This window comes from Mesocricetus auratus, unplaced genomic scaffold, assembly GCF_017639785.1.
Source record: "Mesocricetus auratus isolate SY011 unplaced genomic scaffold, BCM_Maur_2.0 Super-Scaffold_100014, whole genome shotgun sequence".
NCBI classification, from domain to species: Eukaryota; Metazoa; Chordata; class Mammalia; order Rodentia; family Cricetidae; genus Mesocricetus; species Mesocricetus auratus.
In genome coordinates, this window is record NW_024429197.1 from 27,467,853 (window position 1) to 27,491,724 (window position 23,872).

General features: G+C 36.9%; 1 protein-coding gene across 1 annotated transcript in view; it reads right to left on the minus strand.

Moving 5' to 3' along the window:
• Nucleotides 1-6,445: 6,445 nt before the first annotated feature.
• The window catches only part of LOC110341243 (selection and upkeep of intraepithelial T-cells protein 8), a 37,814-nt gene continuing 20,387 nt past the window's right edge, over nucleotides 6,446-23,872 (minus strand). The window contains exons 3-7 of the mRNA XM_040757432.1: nucleotides 22,890-23,237; nucleotides 22,269-22,550; nucleotides 16,837-16,962; nucleotides 10,236-10,361; nucleotides 6,446-7,374 (exon numbers count right to left, since the gene is read on the minus strand). Of these exons, the coding sequence (XP_040613366.1) occupies nucleotides 7,352-7,374; nucleotides 10,236-10,361; nucleotides 16,837-16,962; nucleotides 22,269-22,550; nucleotides 22,890-23,237 (905 nt within the window). The 3' untranslated portion in view covers nucleotides 6,446-7,351. The remainder of the gene's footprint in view (nucleotides 7,375-10,235; nucleotides 10,362-16,836; nucleotides 16,963-22,268; nucleotides 22,551-22,889; nucleotides 23,238-23,872) is intronic.

Genomic DNA, 23,872 nt, shown 5'->3' on the forward strand with positions numbered 1-23,872 from the left:
TTGGTGGCTTCTCAACTATCAGTCTTGGGTCTATGAGCTCCCCCAGACTTTCTAGCTGGAGACTGTAGGCTGACACTCCCCCTGTTTCAGGCCTAAAGTTCATATATGAGTGAGTACATACCATTCTTGTCTTTTTGTGACTGGGTTACCTCACTCAGGATGGTTTCTTCTAGTGCCATCCATTTGCCACCAAATTTCAAGATTCTATTGTTTTTTTCCACTGAGTAGTACTCCATTGTGTAAATGTAACACATTTTCTCTATCCACTCTTCAGTTGATGGGCATCTAGGTTGCTTCCAGGTTCCCTTTCCCTTACAGAAGCTTTTCAGTTTTAGGAGGTTCCATTTATTAATTATCTATCTCAGTGTCTGTGCTACTGGTGTTATGTTCAGGAAGCAGTCTCCTGTACCAATTCGCTCAAGGGTATCTCCCACTTTCTCCTCTAAGAGTTTCAGTGTGGCTGGATTTATGTTAAGGTCTTTGATCCATTTGGACTTAAGCTTTGTGCATGGCAATAGACATGGATCTATCTGTAGTGTTCTACATGCCAATATCCAGTTATGCTAGCACAATTGTTGAAGATGCTGTCTTTTTCCAGTGCATAATTTTAGCTTCCTTGTCAAAAATCTAGTGTTCTTATGTGTGTGGGTTAATATCAGTTTTCAATAAGATTCCACTAGTCTACCTGTCTATTTTTGTGCCAATATCAAGTTGTTTTCAGGACCATAGCTCTATAATAGAGCTTGAAGTCAGGGATGCTGATGCCCCTGAATGTTCCTTTTTTGTACAGGGTTGTTTGGGCTATTCTGGGTCTTTTGTTTTTCTACGAAGCTAAGTATTGTTCTTTCAAGGTCTGTGAAGAATTGTGCCCATATTTCGATGGGGATTGTGTTGAATCTGTAGTTTGCTGTTGGCAAGATTGCCATTTTAACTATGTTAATCCTACCAACCCAAGAGCATGGGAGATCTTTCCTTTTTCTGGTATGTTTTTAAATTTCTTTCTTTAAAGACTCAAAGTTCTGGCTCTACCGGTCTTTCACTTGTTAAATTCCCACATATTTTATGTTGTTTGGGGCTATTGTAAAGTGTGATGTTTCTCTGATTTCTTTCTCAGCCAATTTATCATCTGTATATAATAGGACTACTGATTTTTTTTGAGTTAACCTTGTATACTACCACTTTGCTGAAGGTGTTTATCAGTTTTAGGAGTTCCTTTGTAGAATTTTTCGGGTCACTTATTGAAACTATCATATCTGCAAATAGTGAAAATTTGACCTCTTCCTTTTGTCATCTTATTGCTTTAGGCAAAATTTCAAGTACAATATTGAAGAGATATGAAGAGAGAGGACAGCCTTGTCTCGTTTCTGATTTTAGAGGAATTTCATTGAGTTTCTCTCTGTTTAGTTTGGTGTTAGCTGTTGGCTTACTGTATATTGCTTTTATTATGTTCAGTATGTTCCTGTTATCCTTGATCTCTCCAGGACCTTTATTATGAAGGGGTGTTGGATTTTGTCAAAGGCTTTTTTTTCCACATCAAGTGAGATGATCATGTGATTTTTCTTTTGCAGTTTGTTTATATGATGAATTACTTTGATAGAGTTTCTAATGTTGAACCATCCCTGCATTCCTGAGATGAAGCCTACTTGATAATGGTGGATGATTTTTCTGATGTGTTCTTGAATCTGATTTGCTAGTATTTTATTTAGTATGTCTGCATCAATGTTCATGAGGTAGATTGGTCTGTAGTTCTCTTTCTTAGTTGTGTTTTTTTGTGGCCTTGGTATCAAGGTAATTGTAGCTTTGTGAAAAAGACTTTGGCAACAAAACTCCTGCTTCTATTGTGTGGAATACTTTGAGGAGTATTGGAGTTAGCTCTTCTTTAAATTTCTGGTAGAATTCTGCACTGAAGCCTTCTGGACCTAGGTTTTTATTTTTTATTTTTTTTGGTTGGGAGACTCTTGATGACTGCTTCTATTTCATTAGGGATTATAGGTCTGTTTACATTGCTTATCTGCTCTTGATTTAATTTTGGTAAGTGATATCTATCCAAAAAATTGTCCATTTTCTTTAAATTTTCTGGTTTTGTGGAGTACAGATTTTCAAAGTGTGGCCTGAAAATTCTCTGGATTTCCTCAGTGTCCGTTGTTATGTTCCCCTTTCCATTATTGATTTTGTTGATTTCCCATGTTCTCTCTCTGCCTTTTAGTTAGTTTGGACAGAGGTTTGTCTATCTTTTTGATTTTCTTGAAGAACCAACTCTTGTTTACATCGATTCTTTGTTTTGGCTTTATTGATTTCAGCCCTCAATTTGATTATTTTCTGGTGTCTACTCCTACTGAGTTTGCTTCTTTTTGTTCTAGAGCTTTCAGTTGTGCTGCTAATTCTATAGTGTGACTATTCTCCAGTTTTTTGATATGTGCACTTAGTGTTATAAACTTTCCTCTTAGTACTGCCTTCAAAGTGTCCCATAAGTTTGGGTATGTTGTATCTTCAGTTTCATTTAATTTTAGGAAGTCTTTAAATTCTTTTTTATTTCTTCCTTGACCCAGGGATGGTGCAATTGCTCATTGTTCAATTTCCACGAGTTTTTAGGGTTTTTGTACTTTGTGTTGTTGTTGAATTCTAACTTTAAAGCATGGTGGTCCAATAAGATACAAGGGGTTATTCAAATTTTTTGTACTTGTTGAGGTTTGCTATGCTGCCAAGTATGTGGTCGATTTTAGAGAAGGTCCCATGTGGTGCTGAGAAGAAGGTATAGTCTCTTGTGTGGAATGTTCTATAGATGTCTGTTAAACCTAATTGGGTCATAACTTCTGTTAGTTCCTTTGTTTCTTTGTTGAGTTTCTCTCTGGCGGTCCTGCCTAGTGGTGAGAGTGGGGTGTTGAAATATCCCACTATAACTGTGTGAGGTCTTATGTGAGATATGTTATTTAATAATTTTTTTACAAATGTGGAGACCATTATATTTGGGGCATAGATGTTCAGAATTGATACTTCATCCTGATTGATTTTTCCTGTGATGAATATGAAATGACCTTCTTCATCTCTTTTGATTTATTTTAATATGAAGTCTAATTTGTTTGATACTAGGATAGCTACACCAGCTTTTTTCTTGGATTTTATCCCAACACTTAACTCTGAGGTAATGTCTGACTTTGAAGTTGAGGTGTGTTTTTTGTATGTTGCAGAAGGATGGATTTTGTCTTTGTATCCATTCTGTTATCCTGTGTCTTTTTATAGGCAAATTAAGACCATTAATATTGAGGGAAATTAAAGACCATTGAGTGTTAATTATTGTTTGTTTTTGATTTGTTATTGGTCGTGTAAGTGTGGATTCACCCCTCTTTTTTTGTCTTTTGGTAAAGTTGCATTATCTATTGCATATGTTTTTTGAGTGTATTTACCTTCCTTAGATTGAAGTTTTCCTTCCAGTACTTTATATAGGGCTGTGTTTATGGATATGTATTGTTTAATCTGATTTTTTCATGGAATATCTTGTTTTGTCCATCTATAGTGATTGAAAGCTTTGCTGGGTATAGTAGTCTGGTCTGTTATCCGTGGTCTCTTAGTGTTGGTAGAATATCTATCAAGGGCCTTCTGGCTTTCAGAGTTTCCATGGGGAAGTCAGATGTGATTCTGATAGGTTTGCCTTTGTATGTTACTTAGCCTTTTTCCTTTGCTACTGTTAATATTCTTCCATTATTTTGTATGTTCTGGGTTTTTTTAGATAACATTGTTTAATGAGGAAAAAATAAATTTCCTATTACTTTTATTTTCACTTCTCCATATGTTTAGAGGAGGTCAGAAACATGCACGGGAACACACATGCATGCATGTACACACAAATATGAACATATTTTACGATGTATTGATTTGCTCTTTCATCTTTCCCCCACAAAAAATCATCAAGATTGCATTAGCATTTCATACAATAGTATTTGGCATTTCAGATTTTCCAAAAGAAGTATAGATGAATTATTCACATCTGAAAGGAAAGTCAATTGGGGAAATAAACATTAAAATGATTTGCAGTCTGCAGTTATTCCTATCATTTAATTACCGATTAATTTACAACTACAATGTATTTTTACATTAATACTTTTGCATATTTTATATATTCATATTTTATTTTTTCATTATTCCCATTTTAGGGGAATTCTTATCAAATGATTTCATAGATTCACTCCTAGCATTCCATCCTTCATCCTTTCCCATCCACTTGGCCATATGGAAGGATACTACATTAGAAGCTTCTTAAAATATATACATACACACATGAAAAGCACTTAATCGGAGTTACCCTATATTGGAGCAACAGTACTCCCACCCCTATAAGACACTCACAGACAAACAAATGAAAAGCCTAATATCAGGAATGAATTGTCTGTTTTGAACTTGTTGACCAGTGAGTTCCTACTAATTCCCAAACGTTTCAATATACTTGGTTACCTTCCAGAACTTAAGAGTAAGACCTTAATGCTGAAGACATACATATTTGAGTTACAGAACACATAAGAAGTCAAGCTGGAAGATTCAATGTAAAATTAATATTCAATCTTACCCAGATGTAAACCTTATGAGCTATGTAATAGGGACCTTCCAGGCAGTACATGCCCACTGGTACAATAGTGGCATTAATGTCAGGTGCTGATATTGGGACCAATAATCTGTAGCTAGATGGGACATAGGCCCTAGGAGAACCTGCTAACTATTCTGCAAATGAGACATATTGTTAAACCAACTCCTAGTAACACATCATTACATGCATAAATTTATGCATCTCTCTAAGTCATTAGAGAAACCTCTTTTCCCATTATCTTTTTTTTGCAATTATCATTGAATTACATTTCTCTGGGGAAAGCCACCTCTCCCATTCCCAGCTTTCTTTTGTTGTTTATAGTTCTTTGCATATGACTGAATATTCATGGACTTCTCTCAATTCAGTTTGGTATGTTCATTTTTGTCATCTCTGTTCTACCACAACTTTGAATGACTCATATGGGCAGTAATGCTGATGAGACTCTATGCCTGTAGCTATTACTAAGAGATACAATCTCAGTGAGCTCAATGTTATTCTGGTTCTAAACAGTCTTTCTACTCTCTCCTCCAAAGTGTTGCTTGAGCTTTGGGTGTGGGAGTGTTTTGTTCATGTAGCCATTGGAACTGGGCTTCATATCTACATTTTGATTGGTTTTGATTTTCTGTAATGGTCTCCACCTGCTGCAAAGAGAAGTTTCCTTGATGGTGGATGAAGGCAACACTTATCTGTGGATATGAGGACAAATTTTCAAAGATTGTTGTTAGGTATTATTAAATTCGTGTACAAGTTCATGCCAGAAAAATGCTAGCATGGAGACAGGTACTGAAACACAAAATTCCACTCCTAGCTAAAGAGGTATAGCAATGGATACCTTTGAGAGAGGGAGAGTAGGTTTTATTTAAAGGTGTTGTCCCTGGTAGATGAACAGGCTACAGTGGAAGATTACACATCCTTGGGTATGTAGACAGTACCAACTGCACTTGATAAATTAAAAAAAAAGAGAGAACACAAAGTTGTGTGGAAAGGAAAGGGAGTTATCTCTGGAAGGAGTATGAAGGAAGTATCAATACGATCAAAATACAATATAAAAAATTTTCACTGTGTTGTGTTGGTGTGTCTATTTAAACCCAGCACTCAGCAAACAGAAGCATGCAAATCTTTGTGAGTTCCAAGACAGTCTAGTATACAAATCGAGCCCCAGGACATCAGAGGCTTCCCAGAAAAATACCTCTCTTGGAAACAAAACAGAATACTAAATGAGTTAATAAAAATGAGAATGATACAATCATAAGTACTGCAAGTAAGTGGATGAAATTGTAAACAATTGTCTTGAGTCAGGTAATCCAGACACAGAAACAGAAACATTTCATGTGTTCTCTTTTATGTGGATGTGATCTTTGATTCTGCAGATATGTATGTTTGTTTGCAATGTTAATAAATTTGTAAAGGACCATGGGAGAGTGGAGGTCTTTCAAAGGATAGAAGGATAACAGTCTTAAAAGGGTTAATAATAATGGAACAGGAAGGATCCCATGGAGCAGGTGATTGAAGGACAAGGAAGAGGAGAGAATATGAGGAGGGATAACTAACACTGAAGTCCTTTTGAAAGAGACATATAGAAACCAGTGAGCTAAATACCTAACCCTGTAGGAACTTTCTAAAATATGTGTATACATATATATTAGAAAGGGTTTTAAATAGGGTTACCTTGTAATAGGTGGACAATTCCCCATTTAGACACTTCATAACAGTAAATAAAATGCCCAGTACATGGAATGATTAAATACTTTTTTGAGTTGTTGGCCAATGGGGTTCAACAGACCCCAGCCATTATGGGTGGTTATTGTGAACCCTATAAGACACAATAAGAATAGAACCATCAAAATGTGTGCACATTATAAAAATTCAATTTATTGAATTGTTTTATGTAATAGGATCAAAGGAGGCAGAGAATCCACTATTTCTCCATCAATGAATCTGGATGTCTTTGCAGTCCCAGCACAGTGTAGAATTTCTGAAAGTCCCCATGGAAAGTTATTGATACTCAGTCCACATTCAAAGACCAAAGAGGATGGCAGCAGCAACAGGGATAGACACACTTGCTGAGGAAGAAGCAAAAGCAACTAGGCAACAATACTTATTTTTCAGACTTCAAAAGTAAAACCTACTTTGAGGGTAGGTCTCCCCACTTTTCCCACTTCAGTCAATTTTCTTTGTAAATATACAGATGGACCCATTATTTCTAAAACTCTGGACAGCAGGGAGTACAGCATGGAAAAAGTAAATGGTAGAGCAAAATCATTCATGCAATGGTTATACAACAAAATAAAGAAATGAGATGGGGCCAGTTTTCCATTATGCTTTTGAGTGTGTGCCCATAATTACTCAGAGATCACCCACTAGTCGTCTTCATTTCTCAAAGGTTTCATTGTCCTTCAGTATTACCCCACTAGTGACCAAGTTTTTACCACTAGCATTTTTGGAGGGCACTTAAAATATAAACAATGCCAGGCAGTGGTGGCGCATGCCTTTAATCCCAGCACTCGTGGCGGGGGCAGAGGCAGGCAGATCTCTGTGAGTTTGAGGCTGGGCTGGACCGACAGCCTCCAAAACAATACAGAGAAACCCTGTCTCATAAAAACCAAAAAAATAAAAAAATTAAAAAATAAAATATAAACAATAGCAATGGATATGCTTTTACATCTGTTTTATGTTGTAGACTCTTCTCTCTTCCTATTTTCTTAGAACAACTCATTGATGAATCTGGAGTATGAGTCTAAATTTTGTTGGTTGTATCTCTGCTGTTTTGTTTCATATGTTCCTTTGTCTTGTTGCTGTAAATAGAGATTATAATACAAGATGAATCATTATCTTTCAAGTTCTCTTATCAGAAGCCATAATAGGTAGAGTAGTGTAATAAGTAGATTAGTTATCTTATCTTCATTCACAACATAACCTTTGTTTTTGTGATAGTACCAGCTATTGATATTCATTGTCTAGGTCATAAATATAGAGCTACCTACTGGTATCCATGGAATATTGATTCCAGGACCCTATTGCTACAATTCCTTTATGGGAAGGGACATAAGCAACATTAGCCATTCTCTTAAGGTCCCAAAGTAAACCAAGGCAAGTGTACTGGTTAGTTTTATATGTCAACTTGATAAAAGCTAGAGTCATTAGAGGAAGGAGCCTCAGCTGAGGAAATGTCTCCTTGAGATCCATCTGTGAGGCATTTTCTCATATTGTGATCAATGAGGGAGAGCCCAGCCCATAGGAGTAGTGTCATAACTGGGCTGCTGGTCTTGGGGCTCTATAAAAAAGGATGTTGAGCAAGAAATGGCAGGCAAATAAGTAAGTAGCTCCCCTCCATGGCCTCTTCATCATTTCCTGCCTCCAGGGTCCTACTCTTGTTGAGTTCCTGTCCTAATTTCCTCCAGTGATGAACAACAGTGCTGAACTGGAAGCCTAATAAGCCCTTTCCTCCCCAACTTGATTTTTCATCATTGTGTTTCAGCACAGCAGTAGAAACCCTAACTAAGACAAATTGGTACCAGAAGTTTGGCATTGCAATGACAGACCTGATGTTTTTGGGAGGATTGTGGAAGGACTTTGGGCTACAAGAATCATTTAGTGTTAAGAGCTCAGTGGGGTCATCTGTGGAAATTGCAAGAAAGAATGTTGAGAACAGTACCGAAGATAGAGGATTGCTTTATGAAATTTCAGAGGGAATATTAAAAACTATCAAAACTGTTTGTTATTTTAAATTAAGATCCTGTGGTTCTTCCTAGCTGGGAGCTGAAAATCAGCTGTGATTGACAAGATACCAGAACTACTAAAGCAAAATTTTGCTTTTATGGAAGACTTGATGATGTTTGGGTGGAGCTAAGAAATTAGGAAAGGTCGCAGGGGGAGGTGGGTGGAGATTGGGAGTCTTGGATGTAGGAGAAATTTCAGTGTTTGCTCTGGGTCTTACAATTGCTTCCATCATGGCACAAGGAATCATTTCACTAACTTTTTTGTCAGTCACTTTTGTTCTATCCTAGGACTCTGGGCAATTCAGTCTCTGGTTCTTGGGATCCAGGTTGCACTGGGCATGTGTCCCTCTCACGGATTGGTCCTCTGGTTAGACAAGCCCTGCAAGTTTTGTCCCACCATTTCTACAGCATATTTTTGCAGGCAGGACACTTGTAGATGAAAGGTTTTGTGACTGGTTTGGTGTTCCAATCAGTATTTTAAAAATACTTTTGATCTATAGTTCATGTAATCTGGGGAGGTATAAAATGTAGATTCAGAGACCTACCTATGATTTCACATCCTATCATTTAATTACTCATTAATTTACAACTACAATGTATTTTTACATTAATACTTTTGCATATTTTATATATTCATATTTTATTTTTCATTATTCCCATTTTAGGGAAATTCTTATCAAATGATTTCATAGATTCACTTCTATTAATGTATTTTAAAATCTCTGACTATTTTATGCCCTTATGAGAAACTATTTGAAATGGGTAAAATTATGAGCTCAAACACCTCAGAATTTCATACATTGTTATTTTTCTAACATTTATTGATATACATTAGTCATTCACTACTCATTTAAAGATATTATGCCAATAAAAACAATGGTATTAAATATGAATTGCCACCTGAATGCAAGAAGTATTGGGGAATAACGTACCTGGAATTACACTGACTCATTATAGCAAAAATATTTTGATGATAAAATCAGCATCATCTCTAACTCAATACCTATCGCCCTAAGTTCTCTAGGAGAATGAATATGGGAAACTGAACTTTCTTCACATTTATAGTGAAAGAGCTAAAGAATGTCCAAGGATGATTGAATTATAATTTTCAGTTGCTGAAATATATCAATGAGAAAAAATTATTGGTGTAGAAGATAATGTCATCACTGTCATCAATATATCTTTGGAGAGGCAATCTGTATTTTTGGAAGGTCCTAAAAAAGTCAAGAAATGAATTGGTTCAGTCATTGAAGCATGAGATAATGAAATCTGAGCAACACAGTTAGGATTCTGCATGCTACTAGTAAGACAACAAAAGCCTACTAATTGATCCCCCCAAAGAGGGCCTCACCCTCCCTGGGGAAAGATGTGGGGATTGGGTTGGGGGTGAGGAATGGAAGTAGGGCTGGGAGAGAGAAGGGGGGGAGCTGGGATTAACATTTGAAGCATGCATGCTTCTAATTTAAATAAAAAGGGAAATAAAGAAAATGTCTTCACATTTATTTTATTATTCTATGTGTATGTGCTTGGTGCATACATATTTGGGCAACATATGGTACCTATGTGGTCAGAAGAAGGCATCAGATCTCTTGGAACTGGCATTACAGACAGTTGTCAGCTGCAATGTGAATGCTGAGAATCAAACCTAGGTCTTCTGGAATAACAGTCAGTAAGTACTCTTAATGACTGAGCCATCTTTCTAGTCCAACCTTTTATTTTTTGATTGCACGCTTGAAGTAGAAATTCAAACAGGAGAAAACTACAACTTGACCTTAAAATACTAATGTATAAAACAGAAAAAAACTGAGTAAAGGAATTAAATTCTTTCCTTGAGATACTGAGTGAATCTTGGCTACTAATAAATTACAAAGCAGGAACTTCAAGAAAATAAATAGTCTGTATTAGTATTAATACAATGACTCTTCTTGTTTACTTACTTCTTATGTGTGTCCATGATAATATGATGGTTGTAACAGTGAAAATTAACACCAGAAAACCTACCACAATTGCTATATCTGCCATCCAGCTATTGTATAAGGAAAATAGTGGATCTGAAATAGAAACTAAGAAATTTAAAAATTAGAAAATTAATGAAGTTGTGTATTAGAAAAAGAGAAGTTAAATGATATAATTTAATATCTTTTTACTAGCTTTTAGGATTCTTCAAAGATGAATGTGGTGATAGATGCCTGCAATAAGCATTCAGGAGGCTGAGGCAAGAGGAGTAATTCCAGCCTCTGTTACATAAGAAATTCTGTATCAGAAAAGAAAGAAAAAAAGAAGGGAAGGAAAGAAGAAGAAGGAGGATGAAGAGAAAAATAATTTAATCTGTAGAGACATTGTTTTGCTGGTTAAAATGGACTGATTCAACCAATTCTCACAAGTATAAAAAGCAGATATTTTATATCTTTTTGTCATTACCTACTATTATCAACTTTGAGGCTGCAATAGATGAAAATTTGGGGGAAACCTCAGAATGATTTGAATGAATTTAGTGTTTAAGGGAGATATAAATTTTTGGAGGCCATACTATGGTAAGCAGAATTGATCACCAAAATATCCATACCTACTCCCTAAAAATTTGCAACATGTTAGATCAAATAAAAAGGAGTCTCCAGATGTCATTAAAGCTATAAACCCTAAAATAAGAAGATTATTTGGAAAAACCCAATCTATTAATATAAATTCTTTTTTTTTTTTTGGTTTTTATGAGACATGGTTTCTCTGTATTGTTTCAGAGGCTATCGGTCCAGCCTGGCCTCGAACTCACAGAGATCTGCCTGCCTCTGCCTCCCGAGTGCTGGGATTAAAGGTGTGTGCCACCACCACCCGACTATTAATATAAATTCTTAAAAACAGAAACTTCCACTAGCTAGATTCAGAAAGAAGAAGAAACAGAGTGATGTAAGATGGAAAGACACATGACCCATCATTGTTTGCCAGGACTCATGGGAAACATATGATGTAAGCCAACTCAGGCTCCACATGATGGCTAGCAAGAAAGCAGGACTCCATAATCACAGTTGCAAGACACTATCCAACGATATAAACAAACTTGTGCATGCACAAATGAAGTGCTGATTAGGATAGAACAATACATTATTGATCATCAAACAAATAAGTCAATGAAATAATTCTTAATGATATTTTGCTATACTCATAGATTGGGTGCCTAGCCCAGTCATCATCAGAGAGGCTTCCTCTGGTAGTTGATGGGAGCAGATACAGAGACACACAGCCAAATATTAGAAGAATCTCGGAGAAACCCACAGAAGATGGGGAAGAAGGACAATTTCTGTGGCACAAGGAAAACAAGTGAGCAAGGTTCCTAGGGACTCACAGAGACTTAAGCAATAATCACAGAGCTTACATGTGTCTGCACTAAGCCCTTAGCACACATACTGTGGTAGTTTAACTTGAGGTTTTTATGAGGCTTCAAACAGTAAGAGTGTGGGTGTCTCAGACACTTTTGCATGCTCATTGGACCCTTTTGTTCTCCTACTGGGTTGCCTCACCTAGCCTTGATATGAGGGTTTTGGCATAGTCTTGTTGAATCTTTTAATGCCATGTTAGGTTGATATCACTGGGAGGCCTGATTTTTTTTCTGAAGAGAAATGGAGTAACAGAAGTTTGGCAAGGAGAGGAGATGTGGAGGTGGAGAGACTTGGAAGAGTGAAGGGAGAGGAAGCTCTGATCAAGATGTAATGTATGAAAGAAAATAAATAAAAATATTCAATATGATTGTATAATCTATACAATTAGAAGATATATAAGGCAAGTACATTGGTTCTTCCTACTTCCAGGAAAACCCCATATTTAGTTCAGTGAGCCCTTTTTCAGGGTTCTGATGATAAGAACAATAAGAACAAATGCATTTAGGTTTAAGTGACTATATTTAATGTAATTTGTTGTGCTTATCAGGAAAAAGATATACCACAGAAAGGACCCATGAATTATAGTAATACAGCCCATAAAAATGAAGTTCTATGAATTGCCTGACAGTAGTTTCACATTAATTTTTAAGATGGCTAAATAAACTACAAAAGAACATTGATAAGTGGGAAAATTATTTGTGAAGAAAATAAAAGTTTAGTAGAGAGAATCATAAAAGAAAGCCAAACAGGAACCATGGACTGAAGGGCATAATGGAGGAAATCAAAAGAGAACATGGAACATCAACAACAGAAGAAACTGAGCAAACAGAGTAACCACTCCTTAAACTAAGAGAGAGGCAGACAGACAGAAAGAGAGAGAGGGGGCAGACAGACAGAGAGGTACAGAGAGAGAAAGAGAGAGAGAAGGAGAGAGAGACAGAGAATCAGAAGGGTAAGTTTTGCATAATAGAGATTATGGAAGGAAATGGATAAATAATCAATGAAAACTTCACAACTTTAGGAAAACAAGGAGTACGAGGTTACACAAAGCTCAATGAAATCCATTGATGTTCAACCCAAAGAAGATTTCACTATGACATACTATATACAAACTGTCAAAATAAACACCTATTGAAAATTCAGAGGTGGAACTAGAAGGAACCATCCAGAGCAAGGTAACGCAGTCACAAAAAAACCAAAAATGGTATGAACTCACTCATATATGGATTTTAGACATAGAGCAAAGGATTACCAGCCTACAATTCGCACTGCCAGAGAAGCTAGGAAACAAGAAGGAACCTAAGAGAGATACATGGTCCCCCGGAGAAGGAGAAAGGGACAATATCTCCTGAGCAAATTGGGAGCATGGAGCGAGGGAAGAGGGATCTAGGAGAAAGAGAAGTGGAGAAGAGGAGGGGAGAGGACCACAAGAGGGATCAGGAAGACTGAGTTGGGGGAAGAATAGAGGAGAGCAAGACAAGAGATACCATAATAGAAGGGGGGCATTATACGTTTAAAGAGAAATCTGGCACTAGGGAAATGTCCAGAGATCTACAAAGATGACCTCAACTAACAATCTACGCAACAGTGGAGAGGCTATCTTAAATGCCCTAACCCAATGACTACCTTATATGCCATCCTAGAGCCTTTTTCCAGTAGCTGATGGAAGCAGAAGCAGACACCTAAAGCTAAACACTAAGTTGAACTCCTAGAATACAGTTGCAGAGAAGGAGGAGTAATGAGCAAGGGGGTCAATGCCAGGCTAGAGAATCATACAGAAACAGGTGACCTAAACAAGGGGGAGATCATGGATACCAGACTGATAGCTGAGAAACCAGCACAGGATTAATCCAACATGGGTGTAAATTAGGAGGCCTGGGCAATTTATGGGGCCTCTGGTAGTGGATCAGTATTTATCCCTAGTATAGGAATGGACTTTGTCAACACATTCCACCTAAAGGGATACTCTCTCAGCCTAGACACATGGGGGAGGGTCTAGGCCCTGCTACAAATGATATGACAAACACAGAAGATCCCCATGGAAGGCCTCACCCTCTCTGGGGAGCAGAAAGGGGATGAGATAGGGCCTTGGTGGGGTACAGGGGAGGAGGGGAGGGAGAAGGAACTAGATTGACATGTAAAACAAGGTTTTTTCTAATTGAAATTTTAAAAAAGAAAAAAGAAAAAGAAACAAAAAGAGCACCTATTCATACAATATTGAAACAAAGGAACTTTTTTTTTTTTTTTGGTTTTTCGAGACAGGGTTTCTCTGTATTGTTTTGGAGGCTGTCGGTCCAGCCCGGCCTCGAACTCACAGAGATCCGCCTGCCTCTGCCTCCCGAGTGCTGGGAGAAACAATGGAACTTAATATAGCATTTTAATCCATAAACTGTAGACAACATGTATAGATCTAGAGACTATTACCTAAGAAAGGAATATGAATTTCTCATTTATGAATCTTGAAAAGAGAATGCGATATATACAGAGGCTGTAAATAAATATTATTGAGCAAAGTTCCTACAGGCACAAATATACAATAGAGAATATGATATACATGGGTATCTGTGATTATAGAATGACCAGTAGTAAACAAAAAAATGCTATTCCATAGTGTGCTAGTACATGCCTTTAATCTCCATGATTGGGAGGCAGAGACAGGTGGATCTCTGAATTCAAGGCCAGTCTGGTCTACAGAGAAAATTCTAGGACAGCAAGGGCTACACAGAGAACCCCTGTCTTGAAAATCCAGTAATAAAAATAATGATAATAATAATAACAAATAATGTTAATAGATAGTCCAAGAAGGTTGAAGAGAGAAAATTAGTTCTTAGGGCCTCTAAAATTAGGAAATAAAACAAGAAATGATTATTTGTACCACAGTAACTGAAAGAGAATATGTGAACTAAGCAAGTAAAAGCATGGATCCCATAAGACACAAAGGCTGAAAACAGCAGCAAAGAGAGAGGTACAGAACACTCTGATTCCCCAATAGAAGGTCTTTCTGTCATAATAGAAAGAGAAATCACAAAGTCAAAGTAGACCCATCGCAAACACTGTTGGTCTTCATAATTGAAGTGCTCACCATAGTACTGAATTTCAATTATGTAGTAGCCTGAATTCTGTTTAGCTTTGCCTCAAAGAAGGAATTTACATTGCCTCTTCTACAAACCGTAGAACCCATATTTTTGCACTGTGGTTCACTATTTAGAATGAATAAACATTAAGAATGTATATTATCTTGATACCACAGTGCATTCTCATGTCTGAAGTCTAACAAACATTCCAACATATTTGTACAACAGGCTGTAGTCTTAAGATCCCAATCATCCCCAGTACTGTAACCCAGCCCCAAAACTAAAGGAAAACAGCCCTAAAATTTCATCAATCTTTGAGACATTTTTCCAAATGCCAAAGGAATTATGTAAACAAATAGCAAATTTTAATGCATTGCACTTCTTAAATGTCCAAATACAAAGGGACGTTAATGAAAATAGAGTGAAACTGGCATTAAAACAGATCTATAGAAACAAAATAGAGATAGCAGAAATGAATGCAGGTATATATTTTCAATGGGATCAGACAAGGAACCATGAACACACAATGGAACAGGATAGTCTCTTCAGTGTATAGTTCTGGGGAAACTGAGCATTTACCCAAATGAAATTAAAACCTCATCTTGTAACCTATATTAAGAATCAACTCAATATATTAAATATGTAAAGTTAAGACCTAGGATGATAAGATTCCTAAAAGAAAACAGAAGAGCAAAGATTGGTAAAGATTTCCTAAAGATGACCTCAAAGGCATAGTAGACAGCAAAAAGTTTAAGCAGAACTTCAGGAAACTAAAATGCTTGTGCACAACACAGTAAAATGATCAACAGAGTGTAAAGACACCAAGACCTTCAGGATGTAGGAAAAACATTTTATGAACCATAGATCTGATAAAAGGTAATAATACATAGCTCTCTCTCTCTCTCTCATGTAAGTCTATAGTCAGGGTTTTCTTATACATTGTTAATGATATGCAAAGTGATGCAATTATCAGTAGTTTATAAAGGTATTTGAGCACCAACATATGATCCAACTCAACTCATTAATCCATCTACAGTCGACTACAGTAGTCATTAAGGCTGCTAAGCCTCCTATCATCAGGAGGAATTGAATGCTGATGGCTCTTGAAATGGCTGAAATTATCTGTACCATGTCTCTGATCCCCACATGTTCCGCTGCAGGATCTTTATAAGTTATAATAAGCAACTATTTAGCAAAGATGTTCAGAGTAGTTTGGTCTTAGTTGCCTTATTTTCTGGGTGAATATAAATGCAAATATAAAAGCATTGGAAAATTGACTTTCTGTTTTTATAAATTCTAAGGAAGAAACTTTTGTCAAAATCACAAAAGTGTACAGGCCTTTGTATTCTATGATCCAAGGCCTATCTATCAAGAAGTTGGAACTAAGAAAACAAAGAGAGCCCCTCTGGTGACCACAATAACTCTGATATTCTCTTTTGTTGATTGGAAGAAATGTGCATGTTAATACCATGGTATTGCTCTGCATTGATTGCTGCTAATGATTCTATATACACATTTCCCCATTAGCCTTGGAAGAATAAAATATTGTCAAATGCCAAAATCAAATTATAGTGCTATTCTACTCATCATAAACGCTACTTCTTTATTATGACTATATTTAATACTTAATAGATACACAGAGGATTTAAAAGTCTCATGAAATTGTGTATAAGTGAAATGTCATTTTTGAAATTAAATAGAAATTCTTTTTATTTCATATATTTTCAGTACAGACTGTAAGATAAAAACTAAAAATGTTTGACCCATATTCATACATATGTATTGATTATTAAAAGGAGAGAAATTATTTAAGATAAATGGAAGCCTCTCTAACAATATTTTCTGAAGCTATGTTTCTTCCTTCTTGCGCAAGAGCAAAAGGATTTGGTTCCCAAAACAGCTGTAAAATACCTGCAGATTTAGCTGCTACCTTACACACCTTGTTAGAACATGATTCTATTATGTTATACCCAAACGACAGATCCTCCTGGAGATGATGTAAGTGTCACATAACTAAACAATCCCCCAAAGACATACATCTAGGAAAACAAGAGAATTGAAGATATGTTATCACCATTAATGCTATTTACCTTTGTTCCGTAATTGCACATACTTAATAACGATTGTTACAGAGAAGATCATGAAACACAGGAATTTAAAGACCATTACTATTATGCCTGCTTTATGGAGACATGGTTCACATCCACATGCACATTCTAGAACAGAAAGAGTCAGAATTAATAAAAGGAACTTAGGAGTATGAAACAGTACAGAAGTATAACCACATGAAAAGGTGGTTTATCTCTTTCATATTCATCTCTAAGTAGAACTAAAGCATCAGGCTCGTTTTGCAACTAGGACATTTCAACTGGATTTGTAAAACTATCAGAGATAAGAGGAATTTCCTTTTCTGAACCTAACAACCTAACCTAGCACAAAATCAGTGATTGTGGGGAGAGGAGACAGCTCAACTCAAAGAGTCCTCATCAGATTCAATCTTGGGCAATGGTAGCTATGAGAACAGCATTAGCTGAAATGAGGGAACTTAGTTGGATCCATGGATTCTGAAAACTGAAGTGCCCTGCTCCTTCAGCAATGTCAGTAAACATATTCTCATCTTCAAGCTGCTAGGACCCTGTTCCTAAACTGAACAGACAGTACACAAGTGTGTCTCTATAGATTAACAAATATGTATCCACAGGATAGTTAATCTTCATATGACCTTCCAGAAAAGGATGAGCAAGATTTTTGAAGTAACTAGAAATGCATTTGAAACAAGATAGCACAGTTTTGACTTTTAGTCTCTGGGTAGCAGGGAATCAGAATTTACTTTCTCTCTCTCTCTCTCTCTCTCTCTCTCTCTCTCTCTCTCTCTCTCTCTCGTGTGTGTGTGTGTGTGTGTGTGTGTTTCTGAAATCACCATTGAACCTATTGTGTAGAAATTATCTAATATCAAAAGAGAATAAACTTCTCATAACCACCTTGGAATAGAATACTTCAATGATTAAGTGGTCTCCACAGTCTGGGAGATGCACAATAAGAAACATGAAACTAAGTTGTTGGGGGATATTTGATCATACCGTAAACCCCAAGTTTGCATTTGCATTAACTAAATAAAATTAACCTTGGATCAGGAGTCAGAGTTAGCAATTAGTTGACATAATGTAATCATAGAGCTTCAGAGGGCATCCAGGACAGACAGAGAGAGAGACAGGAAGTAGGAGGGAGGGATTTTGAATGACAAGGCTTTTTGTGTGTGTGTGTTTTGGTGAGGCAGAAGGACATACTTTTGGGGAGACACCAGCACGGAAATAAAGCTAACTAGTTTCTGTTCATCCTCTCTAAGCTAATAGGTTTTCACTCCAGCCTTTGAATCTTGAGTCTTATTTATATATAGAACTATAGAGATTTAGTTAAAGCTACCTTTAGCACCAGCGACAGAGTTAGTGCATGAGGGAAAAGCATTACCACCAGGCTGCAGCCTGAGCAAACGTGCTGCTGCCAGATAAGCAGGCTGGTAACTGTGCAATCATAATTGCTGGCTGAAATAGCAGTAGATTAAGGAACAGCCACCGTGCCAAAGTTAAAACTACATCAAGTACTGAAAGTAACAGCATAATAATACGGCATGAAATTTGGAGCCAAATATAAATGTAGGTCAATCTTAGCTATGTCCCTTATAACCTGTGTAATCCACTATGTTCTCAGCCCTATTAAGATGAAAGTAAGAGAACTAGCATTTAGGAATAATTTGGATAAACTCAATAAATTCATTATCACAGTGCTTGGCGCATAAGGAAGTCCCCTCTAAATATAATTCATTAGTTAGGAGTCCATGGATTAGATAAACTAATAGAACGAACAGGTTACAACTTCTCCTTTGAGTCACATTATCTTTTAATCACTGTTAAATTGCAGCCTTCTTTCATCCCTTGGCTGCAGATTTCTTAGTGTGTTATCAAATTGTTATTCTCTGCTTTATTATTTACTCATCCTCTGAATTCTTGTGTTTCCATATAGCAGCTTTACTCTGTTCTATAATAAAGAATAAATTTTGTTTTGTCATTGGAGTTGGAAAAGGTCTGTTCTTTTTCTTTAATTTTATGTGAGTAGGTACTTTGCCTACATGTATGCCTGTGCATTATTTGTATGTGTGATACTCATACTGGCTAGAAAATGATATTGGATCTCCTGGAACTGGAGTTACAGACAGTTGTGAGCTGCCATGCAGGTGCTGGGAACTGAACCCAGGTCCTCGGGAAGACCTACCAGTGGTATTAACTATTGAGCTATCTCTCCAGCCCCAAAGGTTGTTCTTATACTGGATCCCTGTATCGTTACAGAGTATGGTATATACATTTAGTTTGTATAAAAAGTAAGAGAATAATGTGGTTGTAAAGGAGTTATTGATTTATATAAGTGCTTCTTTGATGTGTAGGGTAAATGCAATAGGGAATATAATATATTTATTTACCAGAATAAGAACTTACACACAAAAGGCTGGGGGAGTCAGAAGCATGGCAGGCTTCCAGGGGAAGAGAGGAGAAGAGAGATTTGTTTCTGTTTCACGTCCTTTTATCTCCAGCTGTCCTAAATTTCCTTATCCCCACCCTTAGAGCAGATAGCTTTGTGGGGCTCATCCCTACACCTCTTTTTTGTATTAATTTATTCAAGACTAAGGCCTAAGAAATTGCAATATTAAAAATAATTGAGGGGCTGGAGAGATGGCTCAGAGGGTAAGCATTTGCTGTTCAATCATGAGGATCTGAGTTCCAATCTTAGCACTCACATTAAAAAAACAAGCAGAGTTGTGCATATGGCATATGCACCTATAAATTCAGTGCTATGTGTGGCAGAAAATGGGGATCATTTGTGCTTTCTTACTGCCAGCCTAGCTCTAGCTTCAGTGACAGACATTTTCTTAAAAGAATAAAACTGGGAATTATAGAGTCAGAAACTCAAAGTTCATCTCTGGCCATGTGGAAGCACAAGTCCAAGCATCTAAGCTCAGAGATCATACACACACACACACACACACACACACACACACACACACACACACACGCCATATGCACACATAGGTATACCATATGTATACACATGCATACAGTCCCCACCCTACTGTATTCTGGAATTTGTGATCACATGCTAGAATAGTCTCACATGCTTCAATCACTCCACAGTCTGAGGTGACAGAAGGTTACTCTACTGTGATGGAAATGGTATTTCTTAAGAAAAAGAAGATATCTTTAAATTTCAGTGTTTCAATTGGTGCTCCTTTTAGTAATCCTAGAGTTGAGAGGTATAAATTCAACATTTGAAAGTAAGAAGTAAGCTGTGAATAAAAGTGGATAATGTATGTCATTTAATTTTAACTTGTGATTTAGGCATAAAGCTAAAAAAAACTTAATATTCTATCCTTCTTGATCAGTTACCTGCTTTGATGAAGATAAAAACTAAAAGGTATAAAAAAGATAAACAGATTGATACTGAAAAGAAAATGAAAATCGATTTTTTCATGTCGTTCTCATTAAACAGGGCATCTGAAAAAAGAAGAGAACTTCTTTAAAATAGACATAGCAAAGAGCAGCACCAGACCAGGAAACTGCCGCTGCTAGAAGGACAGTTTTCCGCTTCAGGTTCTGCAACTCTTCCTATCCTTTTTCATCTTCCTTCCTCCTTCCCTCTTGTTTCCTCCCACGCCATTACTCCCTCCCTCTCTCCTACCTTCATCCAACTCTTTCCTTTCCTCTCTTCCTCCTTCCCCTCCCTCTGCGCCCTCTTCCTGTCTCCTTCCCACCCTATCTCTCTAGTCCTTCCATCCTTTCTTCCTTCCTTGTCCATTTCCTCTCCCCTTTTCTTCCTTCCTTTCTTTTCTCATTGTTTCTCTCCCTCTCTCTCTCTCTGTCTTCCTCTCTTTCTTCTTACCTCTCATTTTCTGTGTCTGACTCAGAACTACATACTGGTAGACCTGATTTTGTGGCAACTACAGAGAACATCTGAATACTAAGTTCATCTTGGAGATATAATTCCCACCTCCAACTTCCCCCACATCAATAACCCTCCCTACCCATTCAATTTTGTCTTTCCTTTTCAAAATAAATTCTTCAAGTCCAAATTGTGTTGCTAACATACTCTTTGAATATATGGCCTTCTACTGGATCCTGGTTCCTGGTTGATTATATCAAGAGTAACACGCTTAAGAATGCTAATTCTCCCTTCTCAGCTGCTATCAGTTACCAATACCTCATCGGCTAAAGGAATTTCCCTCTCTCTTTTCTAGGATTTTGTGTGACTTGAGTTCGTGCATGTCTTGCACATGCAGTCACAGTAACCTTGAGGTCATATGGCAACTGAAATTTGTACAGCAATTGCACTTAACAGCCTTACAAGTTTTTTACCTAATATATGCTCACTCAAAAAAAAGTTTCCTGTATTGACTGAAAATGTTTCTTTTCATATCATGATTCCACTCAATGACCTTAGAAGTATTTGGTTTTTTTAGTTTGTCTTTCACCATATCTTTAATGTATCAGTAAATCCATTCATCTCTACTTTAAAAATATTTGCAGTATCTTACTCACTTTCTATTCGAAGCGTTTCTTATCATATTACCCAAGCTGAATTCAAATTCTATCATCATCCTGCCTAAGCCTTGCAAGTGCCATCCTGCCTAACTTCTGATTCCTACTCATTCTTGTGAAATCTGGTATCCCAAGAGCCATTGCTAGAGAGCCCTATTCAGTCACAGCAACACAATTTTTTAGTCAATTTCCTAATTCTCCAGCACATTGTAGAGTTTTTAAAAGAGAAAGAAAACAATCATTATTTAAAGTAGAAAAATATTGCATGAACAAGTGTCTAAAGATATAAACTCTCCTCTCTCCACCCACACACAGTCTGTTCATATGAGAAACTTAATTTCTGCACTTGGTGTTAGTGAAAGATAGCTTCATTATACATATGACAACATTTTCTTGATTTGTTTTTAATTTATCTATCATGTCTTCTAGGAGTGAGCAGTGAGAAAATAATCACATAATCTGCATTTTACTTACACATTTTTCTTATGGCTATTCTCTCTCTCTGACTCTCTTTGTTATTCATCTCACTGTCATAACAATTTCTATGTATTTACTCTATAGGAATTTTAAAATGCAAGTTCTAGCACTGAATACTATGTGACAGTAATCAATATGTCCTAATGACTTAGAATTCATAAAAACCTACGAAGTATGCTTACATTTTTTCTGAGATGAGAACATATTTCAAATTGATATACCATTTTTATCTTACTAAGCTAATATCTTGTTAAACTTGAACACAAATGGAAATTTATTGAGATAATGGCTCTAAGCTCTTCTAATACTGCACACTTAACATTTGCCTCACCAAAACTAGTATCTATGATAAAGAGGCACACTCAAAGAATGTTCTGCAATGCAGTCTTTTAACATTAATCCATTGGTTTATCCTTTATGCTTCCAAGTTGACAATTAACCTATCATGACTGAGTACTCACTTGCAAAGATGAGATTCGTTTGCTTCTCTTCACCCGTTAGAGGGTTAAGAACGCAACATGTGATACTTTCCTGAGAATGGTTTCTGAGGAGAAGAGTCATCTTCATGTGGAAAAATCTATCTCCATCCTGTGAGTGTGATACTGAAGAATATGGAACTACTTCCCCTCTGCTGTCTCTCCACTCCATTCGGGGCTGTGGGAACCACCCTTCTGAAAAGCACCCCACAATGAATCCTCCATTTCCAGAACTCTGAACATGGATTTGCGTCTTCAATCCAAATGCTGGTGGAAATTACAAGGAGTTAAAAGCATAGTGATTATACTGAGTTTGGATGGATAGAGTAGGGAAAAAAGGGAATCTCAATCATGACATCCTGTAGTTTAATAATATGGGTGAATCAACTTTCATATTTTATTTTCAAGTTAGGTTAATTAATTGCTATGCAATGTCTACTTCCTGTATAGTGTATTTTTGGAGAACTATGTGACTTTAACTCATTACTTGGCTATTTTACAAGCATAAAATATGAAAAATCTATAAAAAACACAAAGATAATTTCCATGTATTTCAGTTTTTTGGGCAAAAAGACACTGGCATACTATGTTGCACAGGGAACTTACCTGCCACACTGAGATTCATGCTGGCCACATAACTGAAGGCACTATCATTAAATGAACATTGGTAAAGCCCGTCATCAGGAATGCTGATATTACGAATTCTGAGGGCCACTTTTCCCTTTCCAATGGCCTCTTTCACAAACTCTACACGATTCACATATTCAGGTGCAGCTTCTCCATTCGCTCCATGGCTACCTCTGTATAGGTAAAGAGGTTGGGAATGGCCACTCCTGAACCAACGCACCTCCATGTACTCCACACTGCGTGGTGGGATCACCTGGCAGCTGAGCTCAGCCTGGCCTCCTACTCTAGCCACCAAGTGTTCAGTGGGAGCTGTCACCATCAGATTCTCTGTGGAAAAAAATTAAAATCAAAATAAATCTGAAACTAACAAGCCTTTGCTGCCACAAGGTGCTGGAAGAACATATCAAATCCTGCCCACACCTAAATATTCAATAATGATTACATTCATTCTCATCTTTCAATATTTTAAAACCACTGCTAGCTCATTCTTATCTTTAAAATAGAATCGAATGAAGTAGGAATCCCAATAATCTGTCTTGCTACTTAAGAATTCTATGAAAGAATCTGTCAAGTATAACTTTATTGGAATTCTTGAATCTATTGAATGATGTTTGTCAGTTTTTGTGATAGTATGTGTGACAAAATATCTAAGAAAAAGAATTTCAATGAGAAAATACATTTTGACTCATGGTGGCAGAGGCTTCACTTCATGAGTAGATTTTTACCACTGTTTCTCAGCCCTGCTGAGACAGAATGTCATCCTGGAGAATGTAAAACACAGTTGCCCATTCCCAGAAAGCACAGAGAACAGAAGAGAAAGGATAAGGACTTTCCAAAGTGTTCTCCAACTTGTCTAATTCCTCTGACCACACACTACTTCCTACTTCATTCTCCCTTCAATAACGCCACAGTATCACGAATCCACATTGATGGAGGCTGAGCAACCAAAAGTTTCATCACTT